Genomic DNA, 24,347 nt, shown 5'->3' on the forward strand with positions numbered 1-24,347 from the left:
CCTCAGGAAACCGCCCTGTGCACCCACACCTGCCGCTCTGCTGCGGATTGGGCTGGCTCTGGAGCAGGTCCCCTCGATGACTGACTGCTAGTTTCAGTTACACCGCATTTAAATCTTTTGTTGTAAGAGAAGGTTAAAAAGCGATGGAAATTTGGAATCTTTTTAATAAAAATATTTTGTAAAATGATCATTTTGCTTTTTCTTTTTTTTTTCCGGTTAATAATAACAAATAAAAGTATGCCTTTGTTAAGCAAACTGAAGCATTAAGTATGAGAATTCTTAAAGACCTTTCTAATTCCAAGAGAAAGTGAGACAGGTATGACTTGACCCTCAAATCAATTATTAATTTGTTTCTGGATGTTCAGGATCACACAAAGAAATCTGACTCCTTGACATATCACTTGAAGTTGAACTTATGAAGAACAATATACAAAGTAGGTAAACTTTGACACCAATGTTAATATATTTTTTAATCCTACTGTAGGTTTGCAGGCTCAGAATTGTACAACTCAATCCAAGTGTCTCAGGTAATGTGGTACCTGAGCTATTGCATTCTGCCATGGTTAACATCTGAAGACACCTCAACTGAGAAGTAAAACTACCTTTGATTTCTGGTTCTAGTTTCTGAGATGCCTGGGAAGTTATGCTGAGAGGTAGTGCAGAACTGAACCCAAACTCTGAACTCAAAGCGGGGGGGGGGGGGGGGGGGGGGGTTGTCAGGCTTTGTTTCTCTCAGTGCTCAGCACTGGGGAAGCTGCTGGTGAGAGTGAGGCACTGTTATTGCTTCCTAGGGAGTGAGATATGGCACTGGGGATCAAGGATGCAGTTGAAGAGAATTAGACAAAGGAACGCCAATATGATTCAACTGAATAGAAGAGTGGGGATCACCAGTCTAACCTTTAAAAGATCTTATGAGTGATGCAAACACAGCACAAAGTCAGTTATGGCAGGTCAACAAATGAATGGTCAATCAAATTAAAATCATATGGCTGCTTTTGATCAAGAAGTCAAAGCTTCATTCTTACAATTTGATGTGCTTACAGAAGAAGTACCTTATTAGTATGGTTTGGATTTTGCAAATACATGCTTAGAGAAAATATGGAAATATCAGTAATCCCATTGAATAAGATGTTATGTGCTATTTTGGGCAGGTCACCTTCTGGGTTTAAGCTGTGTATTTGCACTGTTGTGTGCTATAGAACTGAAATCTAGTAAGAAAGACATACAAAGATTATACCTTTGTGCGCATCTTTCGTATCAAAGTAACAAGGTTGCTAGTGATTTCGACCCTAGCTGGGGTTTTTTGTTGTTTAGCTTTGTTATTAGTAGCCAAGTTCTAGTAATTTTATTTCTTGTGGCAATATTTTATGATCAAAGCATAGTCTAAATTAGCACCTTATCAAGTAAAAGGATGTACATATCCTTTTATACTGCTGTTGACTGATAACTAGTGAATCTTATGAGTGGTGAATTTGGAAAAAAAAAAAGCAAACAAACTTGGGTTCAGTAAAAAGCAAAAAGCATTATTCCAGCTTTACATTACATACTGCAGAATACATTAGTTTTAGTTGATCCCAGGAAGGAAAACCTTTAAATTTCTTCCCTTTAACATGCTGAAATCTCTTAAAACTGGAGGTAACGGTACATAGTACACAGCTTTGGGGCAAGGAATGTGTCTGTTACTGTCATGATCTGATTGACCAGCAGAAACTCTGCGGGTTGAAAATTGCAATTAGATAGGAAGGGAAGAAGGAACTCATTTTCATGCAATTACCTTAGCTTTTCTTTTGGGTGTTTCCTGCTAAACTCAGTAAAGGAAGAATGTCTGCAAAAGGAGTTGGAGTAGTTGCAGATTGGTTTAATTAAAAACCTGAAGTACTTAGCCACCATCAGCAAGATCCAGTCTGAACCAACTACACAGTTAACAAAAATCAGTCTTTGATCAGAACAGTTTTTACATAGAAATCAAACTAAATTATACAGAATACTGTCAAATAATTATTTAAGGTAATATCTGACCTAAATAGATGGTCCATAGTGCTGACTTCACTACAGTAAGGAGTTATACATCCTAACATTTAATACCTAGTCTATGATTATGTCATTTGTGTGCTGGAAAGTGTAAGGCAGACTGTAGAGTGATAAGAAAGAGTAAGGTACGCAATGCTTGACTGTGAAAGTCTCCATGCCGTTTCCCAAGCACATGGTGGTGGTTGGTTATCGGCCTTCATGTTGCACAGTTCTGGAGTTTGCAACAGGATGGTGTGTCTCTCTCTTTCCTCTTCTTAATATGCTCCACAGTGGACCTTCCTCCTCACTGCTCTCCTCGGAGCTGGAAATCCCAGCACCTATTTCTTTGCCGATTGAAGGCCTTTCATAAGGGTCACTTTGACATGAGACTTTCTCCTCTTGGCACTCTTGCCTGTGTGGAAACTTAAGGCTTTCATTGAAGAAGGCAGAAGCCATGCACTCGGCTGCTGTCTTATCGCAAGCACATAGTAGTTTCTCACACATGCTCCAACCAATACCTTAAAAAGAAGTTTCAGAATTAATATTTGAAAGCATTTACAATTAGTCAATATGTAATTTGCCATGGATAGATAAGCTTTTGAAAATAAAATTTTCAAATCTGCCTTGAATTTTAGTCTCCAAATTCACCTTTAATCATCTAAATAAATATAAGAGTGACACCAAGGTGCTGGGCAGCTGAAGGTCCAACTGGCTTTAGTTGAATTTGTGAACGTAAAGACACCACCAACTGACTTCTGCCTCCAGTCATAAAATATCTGAATGTAATTTTGTCAGACTGACCTGGTCACATCATACACAGTGGTGTCATAACCTTTATCTCAACTAGGAAAAAAGCTTGGTTTTATAGTAAGCATTGCTAACATTTTGTAAGCCAAATTTTTCTGTCTCATACTCAGCTGTAGCAGCTCACAGGCACGGTGGCATTCAGTCTGTGATGCTTTATATGCTGTCATCAGGACATGAGAAATTTCCTCTAACCTAAACTTACATTTTGGCTTATGATCAAAACATACAACTTCAGATCTTGAACTTCTTTCTGCATGACAGCCAAATTTCTTAACTTGTTCCATACAACAGTGATGAGAGAAGCAGCACCTAAAATAAACAGTAGGTGTAAATGAAAAATACTTATTCTTCCTGCATCACAGAGTGCTTGCAATTATTTTATCTCTTTATTTTCGATGCTCATTAAAACTGAGAAATTTTAGTTTTCATATCACGGAAAAATCTTTTCCATAAAGAAGAAGAAAAACACCCCAAACTGTTCTTACTCTCCTCCTATACCTGTTCCTACTTTCACTACCTCCTTCCTAATTCCTTTGGTATCGTATGTTTAACAGTGCTGTAGTTTTTTAGGTTTTTTTTGTTATAATTTTAAGACATGTCATTACAATTGTAACTGTTACCTAATCCTCTGTGAGAAGTGTCTTCAAGTGTTCGAATATTGTTGGCTGAAAAATCTGAAAACTGCATGATGGTAGCCAGAGCCTTGACTAGCCTTCATCTAGTCTACTTGATCATGCGTAGGCAGTCTTATTTGTGTGCAAGTGTAGGAACATTGTGTGTGCTGTATACTAAGTACTGTACTCAGACCTGATGTGGCCCCAACTCTTATGAACTTCCACACAGGGAGAGATTTTTAGTTGTAAATGCAACACTCTTAAAGCAGATTTCTTTACTTTGGTTGAATTCTCTGCATTACTCCAGAATTCCTCCTCTTTGTCAGCCGTGCCGTGACAGCACACAGTCAGCCGCGGCAGGTCTCTTGGCTACAGCTTAGGCAGTACTTCACTCGAGCTGTACTCTCTTCTGAAGGACAGAGAGGCACAGATGTATGTTAACTCTTTTCTTCATAAATCACTTTCCAAACCACCTCTTAGCCAAGTTTCACGGCAACCCTTATCCTCATCTCTTTTGATATACACTTCCTTCTGCTCTACTTACCTCCCATCGTTCTCATTTCTTGTTTTGAGTTAGTAAGTCCTCTCTAAAACATTGATGCGATAACAGAATGTGTCTTAGTGACATTTGAGTATTTAATATTTTATGTATTTAAGTGGATTTTTTTTTTCCAAAATGTGGCCTGACTACTGATACGTGGCTATACAAGGCCCAACAAAAGGCATACTGATCTTTGTTGGTCCATAGGCCCCCCAGTAATACCCACAGTTAATGGCAGATTACAGAAGAGCCCACACCTGTCCAGTGCATCAGTAGGATAACCTCTTCCTTCTTGGCCACAGTAGCAACCGTAAGACTCAAATTCCTCTGGGCATCGCTCAGTTAAACAGAACAGCATTTCTCCTAGCTGGGGCAGCTCCCTTTTCACTCTTCCATTTCCTCTCTCTTGCAGAAAGGTTAATCGCTCACATACTATAAAGCAAAAAATATTATTTGACACATCATGTTTTCACTGGTTGGGGGCTCTCTTGTGTTGACAGAAGTATTTTCAGAGCTATCAGAAACTTATAAAGACAACATGTTACTGTTTCTAAATCATTGCTTCAGTCCATGAACTATGAATTTTAGAATACTACTGAGCAAACAGCAGAAGTGGGGGGGAAACAGTTAAGGGGAAAAGAGATCCCTATGAAGATGTAAATTACAAATCAAATTGGATTGCAATAAGAGTACGTTGGAATCCTTTGTAATTCTTCATAGTTAAATTTTTCTTCTAGAATATTCAAACCTATCTGAGTATTCAGTAGCTTCTGTCTTGGCTAATTCAGAAAATAGAGTCTTAACCTCTTGTGCTTGCACAGTGATAGCTGGGCAATGACTATGCTGTGCTGCAAGAAACAATAACTTTTTCTTTTCTTTTGAAGTACCTTCCACCTAACATTAAAGGTCTACTAGGACTAAGATGTACATGATTCCTTCATGGTATGCTTACAAAAATTGTCCTGATAAAGCTTGGCTACCGTCACAGAGCAATCAGTAATAGGGTTGCTTTCCCAAAGGAAAGATTCTGGATTTTCACTTCAAAGAAAATTGTTTCCTGATATTACAAACCAGGGAAGACCACCTTGGATTATCACATTCACACTTTTAAACTGTAATTCAATTAGAGCTATGATGCCTCTATCCCAAATGCAGGAGCGATCTGTCGTAATGGTTACTGTGCTGCCAAGGTCTTGGCATGTCCATGTCCCAATCTTAATGCCTCTGTGGCTTCACCCACTCAGGAAGAACTGATATTGTGGGAATTATCTCTAAGATTTGAGAGCAGAGTGTGTTCCATGTCAGGAAAAACGATGTCAAGGGGGCCTTTTTTGGGACCTTACCAGGGAAAGGACTTGAAGGAGCTGATGGTTGGACTGGGGGAGAGAGAGGGCGGGCTTCTGTTCCCTATGCATCCTCCTTGCTCCCACCTTCCCTTCTGCAGCTCTAGACTGACTCTCCCTGCTTCTTCCAGGGACAACCCTGGATTACTTCCCCCAGTAAAAAATTCTGCCCATGTGCCTGCTTGGGTCTTTGCTCACTCATATTAATTCACCAAGGACAAACCCCAGGTTCATGCACTCACGTACACTCTCTAAAAGCTGATATTTTACGATCAAATTTTCCAGTTTGACAGAAGGCTGGGTTGATTCTTCATTTCTGCTTTGTTCCAGCTCTGGGACTGCTTCTCTCCATTGGGAAGCCTTACAAGATGGATGGGACAGTCCGTGAGTGTGGATTTACAGCAGTGACAGGTCTGAAAGGTCTTGGGATCAGAGTGAACTCTGGGCAGGAGTTGGAACAGAATCAGAAATGGTGAGAAAAAGGCCGACTCTGGCAAGACTTTGGCAAGAGGTCAGAGGGAGGAGCAGGGGAAGTTCCTTCTATTGCATCTGCTGCTTGTAAAATAAAGTAACTCAAAGATGTCATTAAATTACTGCCTAAAAACAAAAGCAAGGGGAAACATTCACTGAGCTCATTTTAGATCTTGTACTGTACGAAAAATGTACTTAAAACCTAATCATAAATAGTTTTTGTAAGTGTTAATGATAGCACATTGGTGGAAGAGGTTAAACTGTTGGAAGATTTTGCAGATGACTGCATCTCCTGTTCTTATAAATACCAATACATATATGCTTGTCTAACTGGTTTAGAATAACTATAACCTTTATATGCAATATACACCTACTATTTAATATAGAGGTAGCTGAATATTTCATTAGCTACAACTGGGAAAAAACTCTTCATTTACCTTTTCCTGCAGGTTCATTGGGACCCCTATCAGACAGTACCAGTTCCAGAGCTATTCCAGAGGAAGCTGTGCTGTGGCTACCCCTTGCAGGGCTTGTCTCTGAAGATGACATATGCATAGATTAGACTTGCAAAGGTAGAATAAACTCTTCTTTCAGTAATGTGTCCAAAAGTGCATATTCTGAACATAATCAATTGGCAGTCTTCTAACATTTGTTTAATTCATAGTTGGAAGACTGTTCATTAATGGTTAGTTAAGCTTTCCTATCAGTGTTTGACAGTGAACTGCCTTTTCCAGTGCAGTCAGTGTTGTGCACACTGTATTCTATGTAATCTATGCAGATTTAGGGAGAAAATAGTGTTATTCTACATATCTATGAGAAATGCTGAATCCTCAGACAGCTGTGGACAGGAATATGGGAGTGCTGTAAGTTAGAATAGGTGTAATTCAGTTTTTACTTGCCTTTTTCCTTTGTCCTTGCAGATATGCCTGCAGGAATCTTCTCAGTGGGGACAATTTTGACTTGCATTGAGTTGGTATCTCCTGGGAAGGAGGCTGGGGAGGTGGTTATCTCTTCCACTGGGACCACAGCTTCCATAAATCCATCCTCTTCTGAATAAGCGGAAAGAGGAAAGCGGAAGAAGACATAGAGCAATAAACAGCAAGATTTTCTGCCCCATCCCTGGAAACATTCCAGGTCAGGTTGGAGGGGGCTCTGAGCAACCTGATCTAGTTGAAGATGTCCCTGCCCACGGCAGGGGGGTTGGACTAGATGGCTTTTAGAGGTCCCTTCCAACCCAAACTATTCTATGATTAATCCTCAGACAGCTGTGGACAGGAATATGGGAGTGCTGTAAGTTAGAATAGGTGTAATTCAGTTTTTACTTGCCTTTTTCCTTTGTCCTTGCAGATATGCCTGCAGGAATCTTCTCAGTGGGGACAATTTTGACTTGCATTGAGTTGGTATCTCCTGGGAAGGAGGCTGGGGAGGTGGTTATCTCTTCCACTGGGACCACAGCTTCCATAAATCCATCCTCTTCTGAATAAGCAGAAAGAGGAAAGCGGAAGAAGACATAGAGCAATAAACAGCAAGATTTTCTGCCCCATGCCTGGAAACATTCCAGGTCAGGTTGGAGGGGGCTCTGAGCAACCTGATCTAGTTGAAGATGTCCCTGCCCACGGCAGGGGGGTTGGACTAGATGACCTTTAGAGGTCCCTTCCAACCCAAACTATTCTGTGATTCTATGATTCTCTATGATTTTTTTTAGATAGCAGTTCAGAATAATATCCTCAGGCAGAACTCCTGTGAACTGATGGTCGTAGAGAAAAAAAAATTAAAATGAAGATTGGAAGAGCAAAGAGTACCCACACTGGTCATTTCTTCACATTTCTTGCCTTTCAGAAAACAAGGTGCTGGTTAAATAGGACCAGTATAACTACTGATATTTTTTTTTTAAATTATGTATGTTGCATACTGAGGTAAAGAGTTGTGCCAGTTGCTGAAAATCATACGGGTTACTGATTAGTCAGCCATACTGAGAGATAAAGTGCAGGTGAGATGTCATTTTCTGAGTAAATTGCTAAAAAAAAAAGTGTCCATTCACATGAGGGTACCAAAACTGATAACAACATTAGGGAAGGTAGAAAATTATTTGACTGATGCAGAGCTGGGCAACGGAAAGATTTACTTCATTGTAACCACAGGTAAATATTAAGGGGAAAATAAGTTAAGTATTTATTTTTAGATTATCTGAAGCTTTATTGTTGTTGAGCAGGATTTTGTTTAATTTGGGAATTACTTAACTTTTTTTCTCTTTTTTAACCTTTTTTATATAAGCTAATAATTAAATTAAAACACTGTTATCAAATGGTTTCATTTTTTACTTAACTTTTTTTCCTTTCTTTTTTAACCTTTTTTATATAAGCTAATTTGTAAATTAAAACACTGTTATCAAATGGTTTCATTTTTTCTATATGTCAGTATGAAGAAGGCGGCATTTCACAAACAAAATACTTTGAAAATACTAGTGAATATGTGTTTCCACATTTTTAAAGCCTTTCCTTTTAAATTCCTTGGCTGAACTTATTAATTGGATCAAACTCAATTTCATTAAATTTGTCCCTCTGAAGTTCTGGTTTTAGTATGTATTGAAAATAACCTGTCATAGGATAAGAGAATAGATTAAAAAAATGAAAGTACCGCTAAGAGCGCAAGGAAGCCCATGAAAGATTGCAGAAAGGGATCAATAGCAACATGCTAATTTAATAGGTGCACATGTTATGCCACTTTGTTTGACAGTGATGTGTTGAAATGAAAGCGATTCCTGCTAGATGTAGCAAATAAAACTGAAGTTTGGGAAATTCTGCACTTAGCTAAGAATAGATATTACAAATGATCCTCTGGGAGCCATGCAGACCTGCAGCACAACACACAGATTTTCTGATACATTCAAGTTAACGGAGGAGAGCATTTGATCAGCGTTTAGTACAGCAATGCCATATTTCTGTATTGGGGTGGGAGACACGGCTACTGTCCAGACAGTGTAATCAGAGTTAAAAAATGACTACTTTCTACTCTCCATATTCAGTGTTCCTTGACATTTTTCTGGTGCATTTCAGTCTGCCTGAATGATCCTTTCTACAAAAAAGGGGCCACTGAAAACTTCCAAGTCTACCAAGGTGGCCACTTCTAGCTGTAGCTACTGGTGTGGCTGGGCTCAAAGCAATAACAACTGCAAAAGCTGAAGCAGGTTTTAGACTGGGAAAGAATTCCATGAAATTCTGTATAATAAAGGAGGAGGCAAAATCAAAATGAACCTTTCTGGCAGCAGGTGCTATGAATGTAATTTAAAGGACAAACTATTATATCGGAAAACCTTATACAAAGAGGTTTTTGCAAATACTTCCATGAGGAGTGCAAATGAGTGGCTGGAGGCAACGGACAGCGAATGCTTCTCAGTCTGGTTTTATTGTTTGTGTATCTGCTATCTGACCCTGATCTAAATTTGATTCTCCGGCAGCCCTGTCGTCACCATGCATGGATTTTTAAATGTGATGCTTTTAGATGAAGTATTGCTGTGTCAGCCAAAGGAAAAGGAAAGTGGAGAGTCACAGACCTTTTATCGAGGGGACGGAGGGAGCAGGAGCTGTACCTCTGTGGTCCCTTGTGGTAGCCATACAAAAAGCAGAGGCATCGTGGTAGTGACCTATCTGCTCTATTTCTGCAATGCATTTCTGGAGCGACTTTTACTGAAAACATCATAAAGCTTAACCAGACATCACTATTAGCCTTGTTTTATAAAGAGGGTAATTAGGAGAAACGAAATGGCTTGCTCAGGGATGTGCAAGTCAGCAGAAATCCCGAGCTGCAGATTTTTGCCTGTGACACCATAGAGCTTCATAAACCAAAATCTGTTTTCACCTGGAGTCAGGAGTGACTGATTCATCAACAAAAGTATAATCAGACTCTTACCTCCAGGTCTGGAAGTCCCCAGGACCATCTCACTGGGCTCAAAAGAAATCACTGTTGAAGACAGAAAATGTAAACTCAGAAAACAAGTTGCCAGCAGACTGTTATGAGACGTCAAGCTGCTGAGAAAAGCTTTTTCAGCAAAGCAGGAAGACCCAGGCATTTCATGTACAGGTTTATCCCTTGGCAATATTTTGTGCCTTAGGACGAATGATGCCTCTTTACACAGCACAAGTAATCATTTTTTTCGGGAAGTAAAAGATTGCTACAGATGTGCGAATACAGGTGCACTCACTCCTTCAGGAGTTCTCAGTTTGCTATTACCAAGCCTCCCAGAAGCAGCTAGAAAAACATGAACCAAGATTGGAGCTGTTGTTAGGTGAGAACAAGAAATATCTGGTAAAAAACCCCACTTTGATAGTACAGGAGAGGTATGAAGGAACAGCCAGCACTTACACTCGGCATAAAGCCTTTTCAGATAGGTGCCCCTATGCATGTGGCACATTTTTAAAAATAAAAAAAACCTGTTAAAGTCTGAAGCATTGTTTCTTAAAAAAAGAAGAAGAAAAAGAAAAAAAAATTCCATATGGTTTTGCATTATTCCAGATTCACACTTAGGGCAAGGACTTGCTTTGAGAAACACAGAGGAGCACACTACAGATTGAAACCAGGTTCTTAAGTTCTCAAAAAGTGCAACTTTCCACCTCTCCCCACTCCCACAAAATAATTCCCGAGTTTCTCTGAGTTGAGCAGTGGCTTGGTCGCACCCATCCAGTGCACAATGCTTGTGTGCTTGGCAGGTCCGGGGTCTCTGTACGTGACAGTGTGGCTTTGCTTGCAATGGGGCCACATTACAAGAGTGTGTCAGCCAAATCAGTGGACAGTCAAAGACTGGTCTCCTTCTGTACTTCACTACTGTATGACCTGGCCCTCACTTACTTGGTGTGCCCTCCCAGAGCCACCCAGGGCTTTGGATGACTTCTCTCCATAGCCTCGTGTGTTGTAGTGCACACCATGCAGGTAGGAAGGGAATAGTTTTCTCATACCGCAGCAATGAGATTTTGCAAGCATCCATTCCTGAATAAGATAGCTATTGATTGTAGCAGAAAAAAATGAAGATTGTCAGAAGAACCACTTGGTCTCATGGTTTAGGAATTCACCCAAGAGTAACCAGAGTGAGAGGGACTTCAACCTGGATCTCTACGTTGCAAGTAAATAAACCACCAAACTGCTGGCTCATTTGCAACAAACCGTGCTCAACTTTTCCTCATGCCACTGCTTGATCTTGTGTAATTAAATGTCTCTTTAAAGACAACAAATATGCAATTGGCTGTGGGTCCAGTGGTTGGCACCCACACAGCACGTCTCTGCCAAACAGCTCACCTGCTGCAACCTGTGTTCCCAGGGAAAAAAAGATCTGTTTGGATGAAAACAGGTTTTGTTGTAGAATGCGCATTCTCAGCCCTTGGGAAACTTATTGTAAACACTGGTTAAGCATATCACATGCACAAATTGAGAAATTGCACCTTCTCATTCAGTCTTGAATTTGATCACCAAAACATTCTATCTACTTTTGTATCAGTCCTTTTAGAAGGGCAGAAAGAAAGCAAACAGCTTATTCTTGTATTTTATTCTTTCAGCTTTTGGGAGCTGAAAACAGTGCTTCTTGCAATGTGAGTTGCAAACCTTCTTCCATGGATGTAGTTGCAGCCTGTGCTTTGTCAGTCCCATGTCGAAGGAACTCTGCAAAAATAAAAGCATTCTTACTCCAGAGAGTCATGGCTTAGGATGCTCATTAGGCAGGATCTTGCCATAACATCAGAATGGAACTTATTTCTAAATATTACTACCATTGTGCTTTTTGTAGGGTTATTATATGATATAAATATAGCAAACACAAACCTAATTATTGATAATTGCGGTAACAGTATTAAAATCCTGCCTTAGTATTTATTCACTGCTGATACTAAATTCTACTTGGCAACATACAGTGTAATAAAAAAAAAATCCCCCAGTCTCTGTCATAAAGAGTTTCAACCTAAACAAGAGAAATTGGCTAGCAATCAGCATTCTTTAAATTCCCATTTCAGCAAGTACTTAAATACGTGGCCTATAGTGAAGGTATGAAGATAAGAATTAAGCATTGAAACAGAAAACTTAAATGTTTAAATCCAGGCACTTGGCTAGGAACCTTGTTGAAGCAGGGCCTTAAATGTGCATGCAAATAGGAAAGGATCCATCTGAAAATATTTTTCAGTTGCTTTTAGTGTGTTTCTTCTTGTATTATTTCTAAATGAGATTCGGGGTTCTCTTCTGAATTCCTTCTCAGAAAAAGGATTCATTTGGCTGAAATTTTCCTGTGCATCTGTGTAAAAGCTTGTCACAAAAATGGTGCTTTACTTTATTAGGCTTTTTTCTCTTCCTTTCATATTTTGACATCTTGCTAAAACTTGTCTTTGCTTCTCAGAAAGGAATTCATAGCTTCCAAAATATTCATGTTATTTTCTTGAGTATAAATTTATCTTGATTTAATATACTCCAGTCAAAGAATTACAGAGATAAGGACATACCCTCCGTGTGAAGTGTTGTCATCTCTCTCTTGCTGGTTGTTTCTGAAAAGGAGAAAGCTCTCTCACAGACTAAAGTGTGAGAAGGGGGTTTCTCCCTGTTTAATCTGAATAGTACAACAAATCAGAAGTTCATTGAATTTATTCCTATTAAAGCAAAGGTTTAGGCAAATATATCCCCATTTCATTCACATTTTTCTCTGTAATAAAGAATCTACCAAAATCCTTTTCATAGAAATTTGTCAGATAGGATTTTTTTTTTTTTCCCCCCAAAGCCTGAACTGGACAGAACAGCTGCACAGAAAGATAATAACATGAGTGAACACTAAATAAAAATGTTTCATTTAAAGGATTTTTTTTTTCCATTAAGAAATATAATCAGGAGCCTAAAATTAGTGGAGGTATTCAGTGAGCTAGAGTTGAATCTATCTTTATCAGTAGTGGTAAAACCAGCATGATTTTCCTGTTAGCACCTAACAATTTCCCCTTTATTTGTAATGTGTTGGAACTGCAATACTTTATATGAGAGTCATCTGATCCCAGTGAAGGATTACTGGCTTACACGAAGGAATTTTCTGGCTTTGATGCAAGCTTTCGTGTGGCAAGTGTTCAAGGCCAGGTTGGATGGGGCTTTGAGCAACCTGGTCTAGTGGAAGGTGTCGCTGCCCATGGCAGGGGGGGTTGGGACTAGATGATCTTTAAGGTCCTTTCCAACCCAAACCATTCTATGATTCTGTATTTCTATGATTTTCTTTTCCCTTGACCTATTCACAAGGGGATGCATACATCCAGAGCATGGTACAGATGTGTATATCTGTCCTTAGCACCGGGGTGTGTGAATATGAGCCAAAGGATTAGAAAAACTAGCATTGCTTTTTCACGTCTGTCTCAGCTTGGGAGTTCAAAGGTCCTCCCCCTGCCATGCTCTGACTGTAATCCATATGAGTTAAGTTTTTAATCCAGCCCTGTTCCCACAGGCCAGGTATTCAGTCTTCCAAGGCTGTAATTTCAGCTACAGAGCACAGATCAGTGTATGACAATGGAGATAAATATCCCCTTCATCTTTTGAGAGGATTTTTCCTTCCAAGATGGAAACCAAGTAACAGAGCAGAGTGGGTCTGTTTCTGCCTTTCCAGCTAGTTTTTGCATGATTTAAGGGGAGATTTGAGCTAGCAATATTCTCAGTTTGGCATTTCTGCTAGTGACCTCAGTGGGTCACTAATCATCCCAAGTATCACCCATTCATTCAGGTTGGCAAGAGCCTCATGGAGTTGGCAGGAACCTCCTGAAAAAAAATTTCTTCATATCTAACCGGAATTTCCCTGTTACAGTTATGTCTCTTGCTTCTTGTTCTGTCCCTGTGCACCTCCAGGAAGAGTCTGGCTCCATCTCCTCTACACACCCCACTAGGTATTGAGGACAACAAAAAGATCTCCCCTGAGCCTCCTCCTCTTTCATCATGTGCTCCAGCCCCCTCACTAGCTCGGTAACCTCTCCTGGACTTGCTCCAGGATGGCAATTAGTCCACCTTCTTCTTCTCTCTTGGTATTCACTTGAGTAGCAGTAAATGGAAAGGACACATGAAACAGAGAATAGGACAGACTGCCGGATTTAGTGCAGGAAAGCACCCAGCCACTGCTTCATTCTTGGTGGGTCAAATTTGATGCCAGTGGAAAAACTGGCAGGAGGAGGCAGTTGATCAGATCCTTATTATTACCTGTAACCAGAGATGGACAGAAGGAGACATCCAGCCCATTCAAGGATGAGTTAATATGTGCATTCACAAAGCATTCGATGGCATCTTTGTTGCAGTTGCAGAGGAACCGTTCACAGGGATCGCCAGACTCTGGAAATAAAATAAAAATCCAAACAAGGTACTACTGAGATTTCTTTTCCACGTCCTTTTTTCTCCCTCTAAGGTTTGTGTCTATATTCATTAGTGCAAACCTATTTATACTGTGCTTCTTCACGTTAAACACAAGTTTCATAGTCCAACACAGTTTGTTTTTAAAACACCATGTCTGTGCCGGTTCGTTCTGCAGAGTAGTGAGGACTGCTTTGCTGCCTCTAGTTTTTCCATGGAAAACTTAACCCAGCTGATACTGAGTTAAACATTTCACAGACTTCATTAAAATATTCCTCCTAACCTCAGGAAGTCATAGTCCGCAAGCCAAGCCTTTCAGGTAAGATGTGTTTTGCTCCTTATAAAGGATATGAAACAGTTTCCCAGGAAATACTATTTTCCCACTTCAAAACCTTCTACCTTTCAGGGTTTAAAAAAAAAATTGACCTTTCGGAGCTGTTTCACATTTTTGATGGGGAATATTATTTTTTTTTTTTCCTTTTTTTTTGAACTTTTGAACAAAATGTTTTCTGATTATTAAGTATGGAAAGAGCTAAAAAAGCACTATTCATGTTTAAATGCACTTGAACCTTTATAGATTGGCCTAAATAGCAAAAATGGTTTTAATTTGAAACAATAAAAGGAAATCGGATCAGATTGTTGCTTAAACAAGCTGTAAGGGTATTGGTTTGGGGATTCTGCTCCTCTTTGCTGGTATCCTCAAATCATATTCTAGCGTATAGTCTTTTCTGAGAGTCAATACTTGCTGAAAAATTACATGAAAACTGATTAGGCATTAGAGAGCCCCACTCCACACTTGCCAGATCTGTATTAGTATTACATGGAGTAGCTCCTATTGTAACGGTATGGTCTCTGCCCTCATTGGCGATACTGTTGCATCTGAGAAGTGTATATGACCCTGTGAACAAAGAATTTAATCCCTCAAAGTATATAAAAATCAGGCCTTGAAGCTTCAGAAGGGAACTGTTTTTCAGGTCTTTCCCCAGCATCCGCTGCATTTCTGATGTGTGGAGATATCTCAAGCAATGCTTAGTGGTCCTGCAAAGTCAGGAAAACTTGAGCAAGAGGCTGCCTATTAGAGGAGCCCTGGCAAGTTTCTAGTTACTGGACTTCAATTTTCCTGCCTAGTTGGGCTTTGATGCCTCTGTGTATTCCTATTTCCATTCACCCCTGAGCAGAACACTTGAGCCCTTAAAAATCTACATGTGGAAGTGGTTTCTGCTTAATTTAATTTAATTTTAATTGACTTTTGGTAGATAGACCAGAACGAACTTCTCAGTCATGGTGAGGCTCCAGTATTATGCTCTTGCGATAGGTTAATCTTACCACAGGTCAGGTTTTCGGCAGAGCAGCTGACATCTGTAGAAATCTTTGATGGATCCCATGTGCACTCCATCTCCATTGCTTCCTCGTAGCATTTGCGGTGCTGGAAACAGCAGCTTAAAAAATGAAATAACACAAAGTTCACACAATTTATTTTCAGTTCAAGATCAGACTACAATGCTTTCATGTCACTCTTACACAAGAAGGCAGAAGATGCCAAAAGAGAAAAAAAGGTCCTCAGTGTGGTCCCTAGACACAGGAAAGGCTGAGTACTGCTTCTCCCTGAGTCAGCCTAGTGGGATAAGTACAGTCGGATGCAAAACTCAGTGGTAGGAGCAGGTCTGCCTGCTGTGGGAGACTACACTTAACATTCCTCTCCTTCTGTGGTGTCTGAGTTCTTACAGCTCAGCACTAGAGGTCTTGGCTCCAGCCCTGCCACAACTTTTCTCACTGCAGATTTGGAGAACTACACAGAACCTGGCACTCATGGAGTGTTAATGCCTCTGCAACGCCTTGTGAATCCCTGTGTCTCATTGAGACTATATAAATATGTGCCTTATCCTCTGTTTCCTGTACTTTCTCTTCTATGCAACAATCAGAATTAAAATGCACCATTTAGCCATGAGAAGGGGCCACGGAATATTTTTCTCACACTGCAGTAAAGCAGCTTCCTCCTACCACCACACAACAAAGGCAGTTAGAAACCTTGCGTTTTCCTACACCCCTGCTGTCATGCAAACCCCAAATGCCTGCATGACCACTTTAGCTGTGAATAGCAATGAAAAGTCAACTAAAACAAGCTCTTCATCAATCATCTCTTTTCTTCAGCTGTTTTTGAGCAGGCAAGCCATCTACTTCTATATTATAGCAACATCTGTGTGCGCTGACATCAGCTATAAACGAAACACCAGTAAAACACTCAGTCATCATTTACCCCATATAAGATTGTTACATAAATTAAGCAGGGGCTTGCTGTTAGGTTTAGATTGAAATATCCTCATTTCAGAGAAATGGACTCAGAACATGGGTCTGTTATTGCATTGCCATTGGTCTTGACCATGCCAAATGCAAAGACTACATTAACACTCAAAACCAGCATCTGCTGCCAGGAAGGATTAAATTGCAACAATGATGTAAGGAGTTAACTTTAATTAAGCTCATGTGAGATTTCCGTTAAAGACACAGTGAATGCGTTATTACACGTCACCCGCAGCCCTGCATGGGCACTGAACTCACCAGTGGACAGAAGCACTCCTGCACTGATCAGAGCAGGTGGCAAACACTTGCCCCTTGCAGGCTCCCTTCTAGGCTATGCATTCACTTTCTCACTTCCTACATTTAGGAAGCATTTAATATTTAATCACTTACTATATTAATAAATAATTATTACGATATTTAATATGTCCTCACAACCAAGGAAGCAGTCCAAGTCCTAACTGCGATCAGACTTTTGATTTGGTGAAAGACATCAGTGATGAGGTTTGCTCAGGTTGCCAGCAGAGGATCAGAGCTCATGAATAGCGTTATCCCAGCTGATGGTTTCAAAGCCCAATTTCTTGCACTCCAGTGTCTCTGCTGCCTGTTAGTGGTTTTGCTCCCTGCTGTAACCTGGTCTAGGAGACTGCAGGAACATATTAAACAAAGGTGAGAGCAAATAGCATTCAGCAGAGAGGCCCTGATGGTTCCTCTGCACCACAAACACTGCTGTGCCTTGTTTCAGAGGTGAGGCTGAAGTTTGTAAGCTCCATCAGGAGTAGAGTTTCAAACATATAGCTGATGAAATGTCTCAAGACCCATTCCTGTCTCTGCCTGAGGTCTAGTGAGGTGTCAGCACCTGAAAGCTCCTCTAACTGCATAATTAGTCTGATACAAACTCCCTGCAGTTCTTGTTTATTTAGAGCATCACAATTACATCAACACTCAGTGCAACAGTTAATCAGAAAATTTATTTGCCTTCCCTTTGTGAGCAGGGGATTGTAAGATATGGATTGTCCTTTGGGCATGCTTCTCTTTCCCCATGGACTATGGAGGTAGGCTAGGCTCCTAATTTAGGTATGACAGTTAGCTACTCTGGGAAATGGGAAAAGATTGGGCTTATGGGCACAAACATTTTCCAATGCCTTAAAAACTGACAGTGAGATGTTCAGTCCTTTTTTATGGAACAGAAATGGCAGTGACAAAATATGACGTTTGCAAAACTAGTTTCTAAGAAAAAATTGCAACACTGTGGGAATTGTGTCTGAGAAAGACCCATAGCAGCCACCTGTTTGGAGGCCCTCTTGAACCAAGGGCATATCTGTGTCAGTGGCAAAACAATAATCAGTCTCCATTTAGTGCAAACTGCAGTGGGGTTGCCATGCTGCTAAGGAAACCTCACCGCAGGACTGCTAACCAATTTGTAAACACAAAGTGATTCTGTGGATGTTTCTCAGAACAAAACTGCTGATAGATCATTCTGCTGTTCCTGTATTTATGCTGCTCTGCATTAAAATGAAGCTGAGTGAAGCGAAAGCCCAGGTGCTCAGCTCTTTGGGTATCAATCCACTGAATTGACTCGAGCTCTCGTTTCAGCATGTCATCATGATTGTTCAGAAAACCTTTCTTAAGAAGTCCCATGGCTTTTTTCCTGTAGCAGGGTTAGATCTTCATTTTCCCAGCCATCCCATGCTGGAAAGTGGATGGATTAATTTCCATCTAGCTATAGGCATTAGCTCTTTCTGAGCCATTGCTATCTTCACTCAGGGAATTAATACATTACATTACATTGTTGGAAAAAACTTTTTTCTATTTAGACATGGATGGATCTTGATTCTCTTCGAATTTCTTTTCACACCTCCTGCTGGCATAAGTGAACAACTATTTGATTGTCCTGGCCTGAGATTACATTTTTTCTCACTAGCCCAGTCAAGATCTGGGGCAGTATCCCTCCAAAGCACAGAGTGGAGTTTGGATGGTTTTGTTCCTGGTGCATGGTACTGGGAAAAGCCATCGAGCTACATTGTTCTCTGTGCCTGGATGCTCCACTGTCTTACGACCTCAGCATGTACACAGGTATTCAGGGCAAGATCTACATAACCTCCTAACTGCCACTTGAAGTCGTACTTAGCTGTAACCTGATTCTGTTGATGCTTAAATCCCCCTCAGATGCCAACATTTTCATTATAGTCCACTATGAGCTTATCTTGCTGGTGTATTACACAGCTCCTGATACCAACAGTTTGGTAAGATTGTAAACCCACTAAACTGCTCAGATTAATGCTCTCCCACCCACCTTATTAACAGGCTCTCCAGTTTTTGGCACCGATTTAAGTGTGAGACAGAATTCCCCAGTACGAAGAAATGAATGAGGTTTTGTTCACAAAGATCTGTTCAGAATTGAGAGACCTCTGGGTAAGATATGTCAAGGAGATGGGTATGGTGTTTACTTATTCTATTGCACTAGTGGCCACTCTTTGCAATCAGTTTAAACCAGCTGTGCCACCAGAGGTGCACTGGTGGAATTATATGCAGGTGTGGGGGACTCTGCTTTTATCTGTAAGATGGGAGTATTTCTCCACATCAAAGTGTGGGGAAATAAAGAGAGACTCTGAGCTATGAGAAAAAAGAAGCAAGTGGATCATCACGTGCTGTAGATTATGACCACCTCGACTTCATCTGTTTCCAAGCCATGCTGTAAAGGCAACTGGTACAGGGTGTTGGCCCAGCAAAAAGATAGTGCTCACCAGCAGGTAGGAATAACACAGGACAGGGCTGGTAAACCAGAGTTGAAGTTATCTTTTGTAGGTCATATCAGATTCAGGTTGCAAGTGAGTGATGACTAGATTAAACAGAGCCAGATGGTGTGGGACTTACTTACCCTCTGAATAAATCTTCTATTTTTTTACAACTGCCCTTAAATCGTTTAGGCAAGCGTTATGCTTTGGGTCATCAGAGCATGAGGGCACTGACAGCCAGCCAGGGCAGAACAGGACATCTCATGGATAAGACTTACTCATCAGCTTCATCCACGGGGAGCCCTTCCATCTCAAACCGGCAAGAGCAACCATAGTCTTCAAAATCCCTGGGACAAAAACCCGTAACACACTTCATTTTGTTCACAAAGTTGAGCAGGGCAGGGAAGTTAGTGAAGATGGACTGTAACCAGGTGAAGTGGGAACCCAGGCAGTCTGGAAAGAAAACAGCCATAAAATGCATGGTAAATGGAGGTGAGTCAGGTGTGGGTCACACATAGGTGATGTTTGCTTGAACGCAGAGCCTAAACAAGGCAGTAACACAGGGACATTGAGCAATGCTTGACACTTAGCAGTATTTAGTATTGTAGTAGTCTTTGGGGAAATCTACAGCCTCAAAAATCCCTGTTCCTTTTCAGTATATATAAAAACAAACTCCATGGGATTTCTATTCAGTGCTCAAGTACAACTGGAACACATACTTACCAAAAAATAATGCAACGCTTTCCACATTTTGAAAGACTCCATTGAAGAATGTGGCATTGCCTAAATGAAAAAATAAACAAACCACACTTCTTTTTAAAAAAGTAAATGACAAGAACTGTGTCCAGACTGCCCCTGGTTTTGCTTCAGTTGTTAAACCATTTTGAGATAAGAGTTGCTAGCTGTTTGCTAACAGCACACTTCCCTGCAATGCTTCTGGAGTACGAGTGATCCCCCATTGCCATGCAATATTGTAGAAAGTAAAGCTTAAGCCATTCTTACTCAAGATTCTTTCAGGTGTGTTAAGAAGCTCTGGCAGGAATGCTGGTGGCTCCAATTCTTGGCCACCTACCTCAGCAAATAAATTTGAGAAGAAAAAGAATTAAAAATTGAAAAAAACCAACAAACCAACAACATATACTTCATTATGACACATACACTGCAGGCATTTTGAACTCCTTCCTACACAAGCAAGCTGATTTACCAAAGCCATGAAACACTTGCTTAGCTCCACCCACACCCAGGAAAGCCCAGAAATATACTGGTAAGTCACATTGACTTCAGCTTAAAAATCAGTCCACTGTTAAACTGAGGTATTGCTAGTGAGAATGTGCTAACCCTTGTATTCCTGTGCTCTTCTGAACAGTAGCACTTACTGGGATAAATCAGCAGAATTGTATAAAGTTGTTTTAGTTGCCCAACTACTCTCATTGTCCCAAATGTTTCTACTGTGTTACCCTGTGCCCTTCCCTTGTTTGAAGTCAAGAAGTTTGGTTTTTCTGACTCCTTATTGCCTATTGCCTTATTACCTCCCTTCTATCACTATTTCTTTCTTAAGTTAATGAATGCTGTGGTATATTTTCCACACTTTTATTTTTTTCTGTTTGCCATGTCCTGAATTAGGGTGAAATCTAATACTTGTTCTCTCCCTTCCCATTTTTTTAACTTGTTCTTATCTTCTGCACAATTTTAGGGGACAATATGTTACTCTGGATTTATTTAAATTTAACTTTTTTTTTAAAGATAATAAGTCAAGGGTATTTATTGGCTCAAGGATCTAAAAACTGAAGAAAAAAAGTAATGTTAATTTCATGGCATAGCTTATGTCTCAGAATAAGTGGCATTAGGAAAGCTGTCCATTTTCTCTATGAAAGATTCTGGGAAAGAGCTGACAGTCATCTTGCTAATCTGTTGCTTTTTCCTGCAATAAATATAAGTGTAAGAGAGTAAAGTGGAGTAGTAGGTTTTTTAGAGATAAGGCTTAACTCTATGTTTAGCAAAGGATTAGGAAAAAATAGGACTTTTTTTTTTTAGATCGTATATAAGGGCGTTCTCAGGATTTCTACAACTTTTGTGGAGTGAACAGGCTGTTCATGGTAACAGTCATATGCCTCCAGCAATTCATTTCTCAAGTTTAGTGGCAGAATATGGATACGGGATTGAAGGAGGCAGGAAGAGGTGCTTCCTCTTATGTTATTCTTTTCCTGAAAGTCTTGGTCACAACAAAAAGCTTTTAGATGAACAGCAATCCATCAGAAGTGTCCTTCATTGCAGCAGGTCCGAGGGGAACGGACTGCTTTCCACAAACCAGAAAAGATCTCCCGATAAAGGCTGGTCTTTTCCCAGGACTGGAACAAGTCTGTTGAAAGCTTGACAGCCATGAGGAATTCAGATTCAAGTGAAATAATGGTGTGCCTTGCAAAATAAATATCATTGAATGTTATCTATTTGTACACATGCTTGCTAAAGAAAAACTGCCCTTTATATTTTGGCTTAAAGCCTGTATTTCCTCTGCAATGACAACCATCCTTCCCCCAAGCCATGTTCTACCAAGTGCATCTAAAGCCAGGTTTGACACACTTCATAACACCACGGCTCGAACGCAGTGTCTGGTGATGAATAGCCGTTGATCATTTAATCCTTTCAGCAAAATTTTGGAAAACATAAATATCCCATTGAGTTGAAATGAGACAGAGGAGACAATTGATAAAGCCGTGTTACAGAACTGCTGGAAGTTGTGATTGCTCCAGCATCCTTCACTTGCACTTAGTCCTTCTCAGCAAACTTAATTTGCACACACCCAATTAACACATACATGTTTGAAGCTCCCCTGGAGAAAAATCTCTACCACAGGGTCAGCAGCTTGGTAAACCTTTGGCTCTTAATCAAAGAACGGTATGTCTAATTGTCACTAAGTCCAGATCTATGAACCAATGTTTGCTAACAAGATTGCTTAATTTTGTTTAAATTGTGGGGGGAAGGACAAAGAGAAAATACTTTCTGAATGAATTATTCTCTTTTCTTCTTTTGCTATCATGTCTTTTGGGGCTATTGGTCCTACGTTGTTCCCTATATAGCCACTGAAAGATTGCACTACAAAAATCGATCCTTTAAACCTCAGAAGAACCTGGGGAGATCAAATTCTCTCGCCTTTCTCTAAAACCTGCTAAATGACTTGGCACATGTCCTGAGGAGACTTGTATGATACCTCACCTCTCGGGCTTTCCAGTTGTATACCTTATCCACAGAGTTTCTTTCAGCATTCAGATTCATGTAAAAATGTTTCTGGGCTGTGTCTGTGATGTTGCTACTCTGACAATGCTTTTCTGAAGTGTTATCTGAAAAAAGTTCATCCAAAAAAATCAGTGTGCCTCCAGTTGTTTTTTGCAATTGCAGTTAATTAAAATGTCATAATATAGGGCATGGACACAGTCATTATAATCCTCGGGGAGCAGAAACCTTGACTGTGCTGGGAAAAGTCAGGGTGCAGCAAACCCAACCTATTTGATTTATTCACGGTAAATCACATTAACTCCTCACAAAGATGCTAGTTCATGCACAGATATTTGCTTCAGTCTCAAAGCAGAGATCAGCAGAATAGATCTCACATAAATATAAATCAATATATCCTCTCCAAAACTAAAAATGGTAACATTTTAAATCTTTGTGCTCAGATTGTGCTTAGCTGGGTGAAAAAAATCTAAAAACTGTGGCACAGCCTTCTGAGGTTTGGGGGGAAATATCTTTCAAACGTTATGTCAGAAAAATTTGTGTGTCCAGATATTTCTAAGTGCACTAGATATTATCAATATATATAGTCCCCTTTACACCTGGGGACTAAATACCCCCTTATTTTTTATGAATAAACGGTGTAGGTATTTTGGCATTCTCTATTACTGCAGTGGGAAGTGCTAATATTCTTACTGATTTCTACTTGTATAGTAGGAGTCTTAAGGATCAATATATTTTGGCCCATGTGTTTTGTGTTAGACCTGTTTCTTTACTGACCTATAATGCACACAACCCCTTAGAAGAGAGGCAGCTGGTGAAGTTATAGTAGATCAGTGCAGAGTTTTGTCTACGTGTCCTGGTTTCGGCTGGGATAGAGTTAATTTTCTTCCTAGCAGCCACTAGTCAAGGACTTTTCAGCTTCCCATGCACCTCTGCCAGTGAGGTGCACAAGGAGCTGGGAGGGGGCACAGCCAGGACAGCTGACCCAAACTGGCCAAAGGGACATTCCATACCATGCGACGTCATGCTCAGTATATAAACTGGGGGGGAGCTGGCCAGGGGGCATTATTTCAATTATTAAACTGTCCTTATTTCAACCCACGAGTTTTCTTACTTTTGCTCTTCCGATTCTCTCCCCCATCCCACCAGGGAGCGGCGGGGGATGAGCGAGTGGCTGTGTGGTGCTTAGTTGCCGACTGGGGTTAAACCACGACACTATGCCAAGGTGCTGAGCTTTCTTTTCCCTTTAGAAATAACCCCATGGAGTGACTAGAAATGGTGTTAGACCTTCTAAGAGTCCTTCTCTTCACCTGCACGCTGCTACTCTTAATGACATTCCTACACAGTGCAGGGACTGCAGAAATTTGAAATATTTGCCCATCCCTGTCACTAGGAAGGTCATTCACCCATGACAATAAAATCTAAATAGTTATATGAAGAAAAAAAAGTATTCATAGTAACATTTGAAAAAGGAGCTTTAGCTGAACATGAGTTATATTTCAGGATGCACTGAATGGTTTGGAGAATTTAGACAATACACATGTATTTAATGAGTAGAATCTTTTTATATGTAACTTGTAACTTTTTTGGAGTCTAAAGGACTTAAATAATGACCAAATGCTAGCAGAAGGGTAGTTGCATTTTTTTTGTTATATTTTTAAGCCCACTAAATGTTTCTTGCTTCACTACAAATGCTGAGAAAAATATGTTTTATAAGTACTCCATAGATAAACTTATTTAAGTGCATTTGGGTGTTGAATGACTAGATTTGAGGGGACAGAAGGCATGCTGCTAAAGGATTGTTTCCAAATGCACATACTTAAAAGTATATTTAGGCATAAATGTCAAATAATCATAAAAATACATTGCCACTTACCACTGTGCAACACCATTGACATAGACACCAGAAGAATCACAATCATTTTTTGTTTAGTCCAAAGACAAGAAAAAGTCACAC

General features: G+C 40.2%; 1 protein-coding gene across 1 annotated transcript; it reads right to left on the bottom strand.

Moving 5' to 3' along the window:
- Positions 1-2,217: 2,217 nt before the first annotated feature.
- OC90 (otoconin 90) lies at positions 2,218-24,312 on the bottom strand. The gene is made up of 14 exons (XM_009273972.1): positions 24,267-24,312; positions 20,162-20,227; positions 19,883-19,942; positions 19,438-19,612; positions 15,450-15,562; positions 13,977-14,105; positions 11,379-11,435; positions 9,703-9,746; positions 9,340-9,403; positions 7,113-7,262; positions 6,224-6,322; positions 4,230-4,404; positions 3,020-3,126; positions 2,218-2,528 (listed from the first exon to the last, which is right to left on the bottom strand). The coding sequence occupies exons 1-14, from the start codon at positions 24,310-24,312 to the stop codon at positions 2,218-2,220; spliced, it is 1,596 nt and encodes a 531-aa protein (XP_009272247.1).
- Between the last annotated feature and the right edge of the window lie 35 nt (positions 24,313-24,347).

Source organism: Aptenodytes forsteri, unplaced genomic scaffold (assembly GCF_000699145.1).
Source record: "Aptenodytes forsteri isolate BGI_AS27 unplaced genomic scaffold, ASM69914v1 Scaffold223, whole genome shotgun sequence".
NCBI classification, from domain to species: Eukaryota; Metazoa; Chordata; class Aves; order Sphenisciformes; family Spheniscidae; genus Aptenodytes; species Aptenodytes forsteri.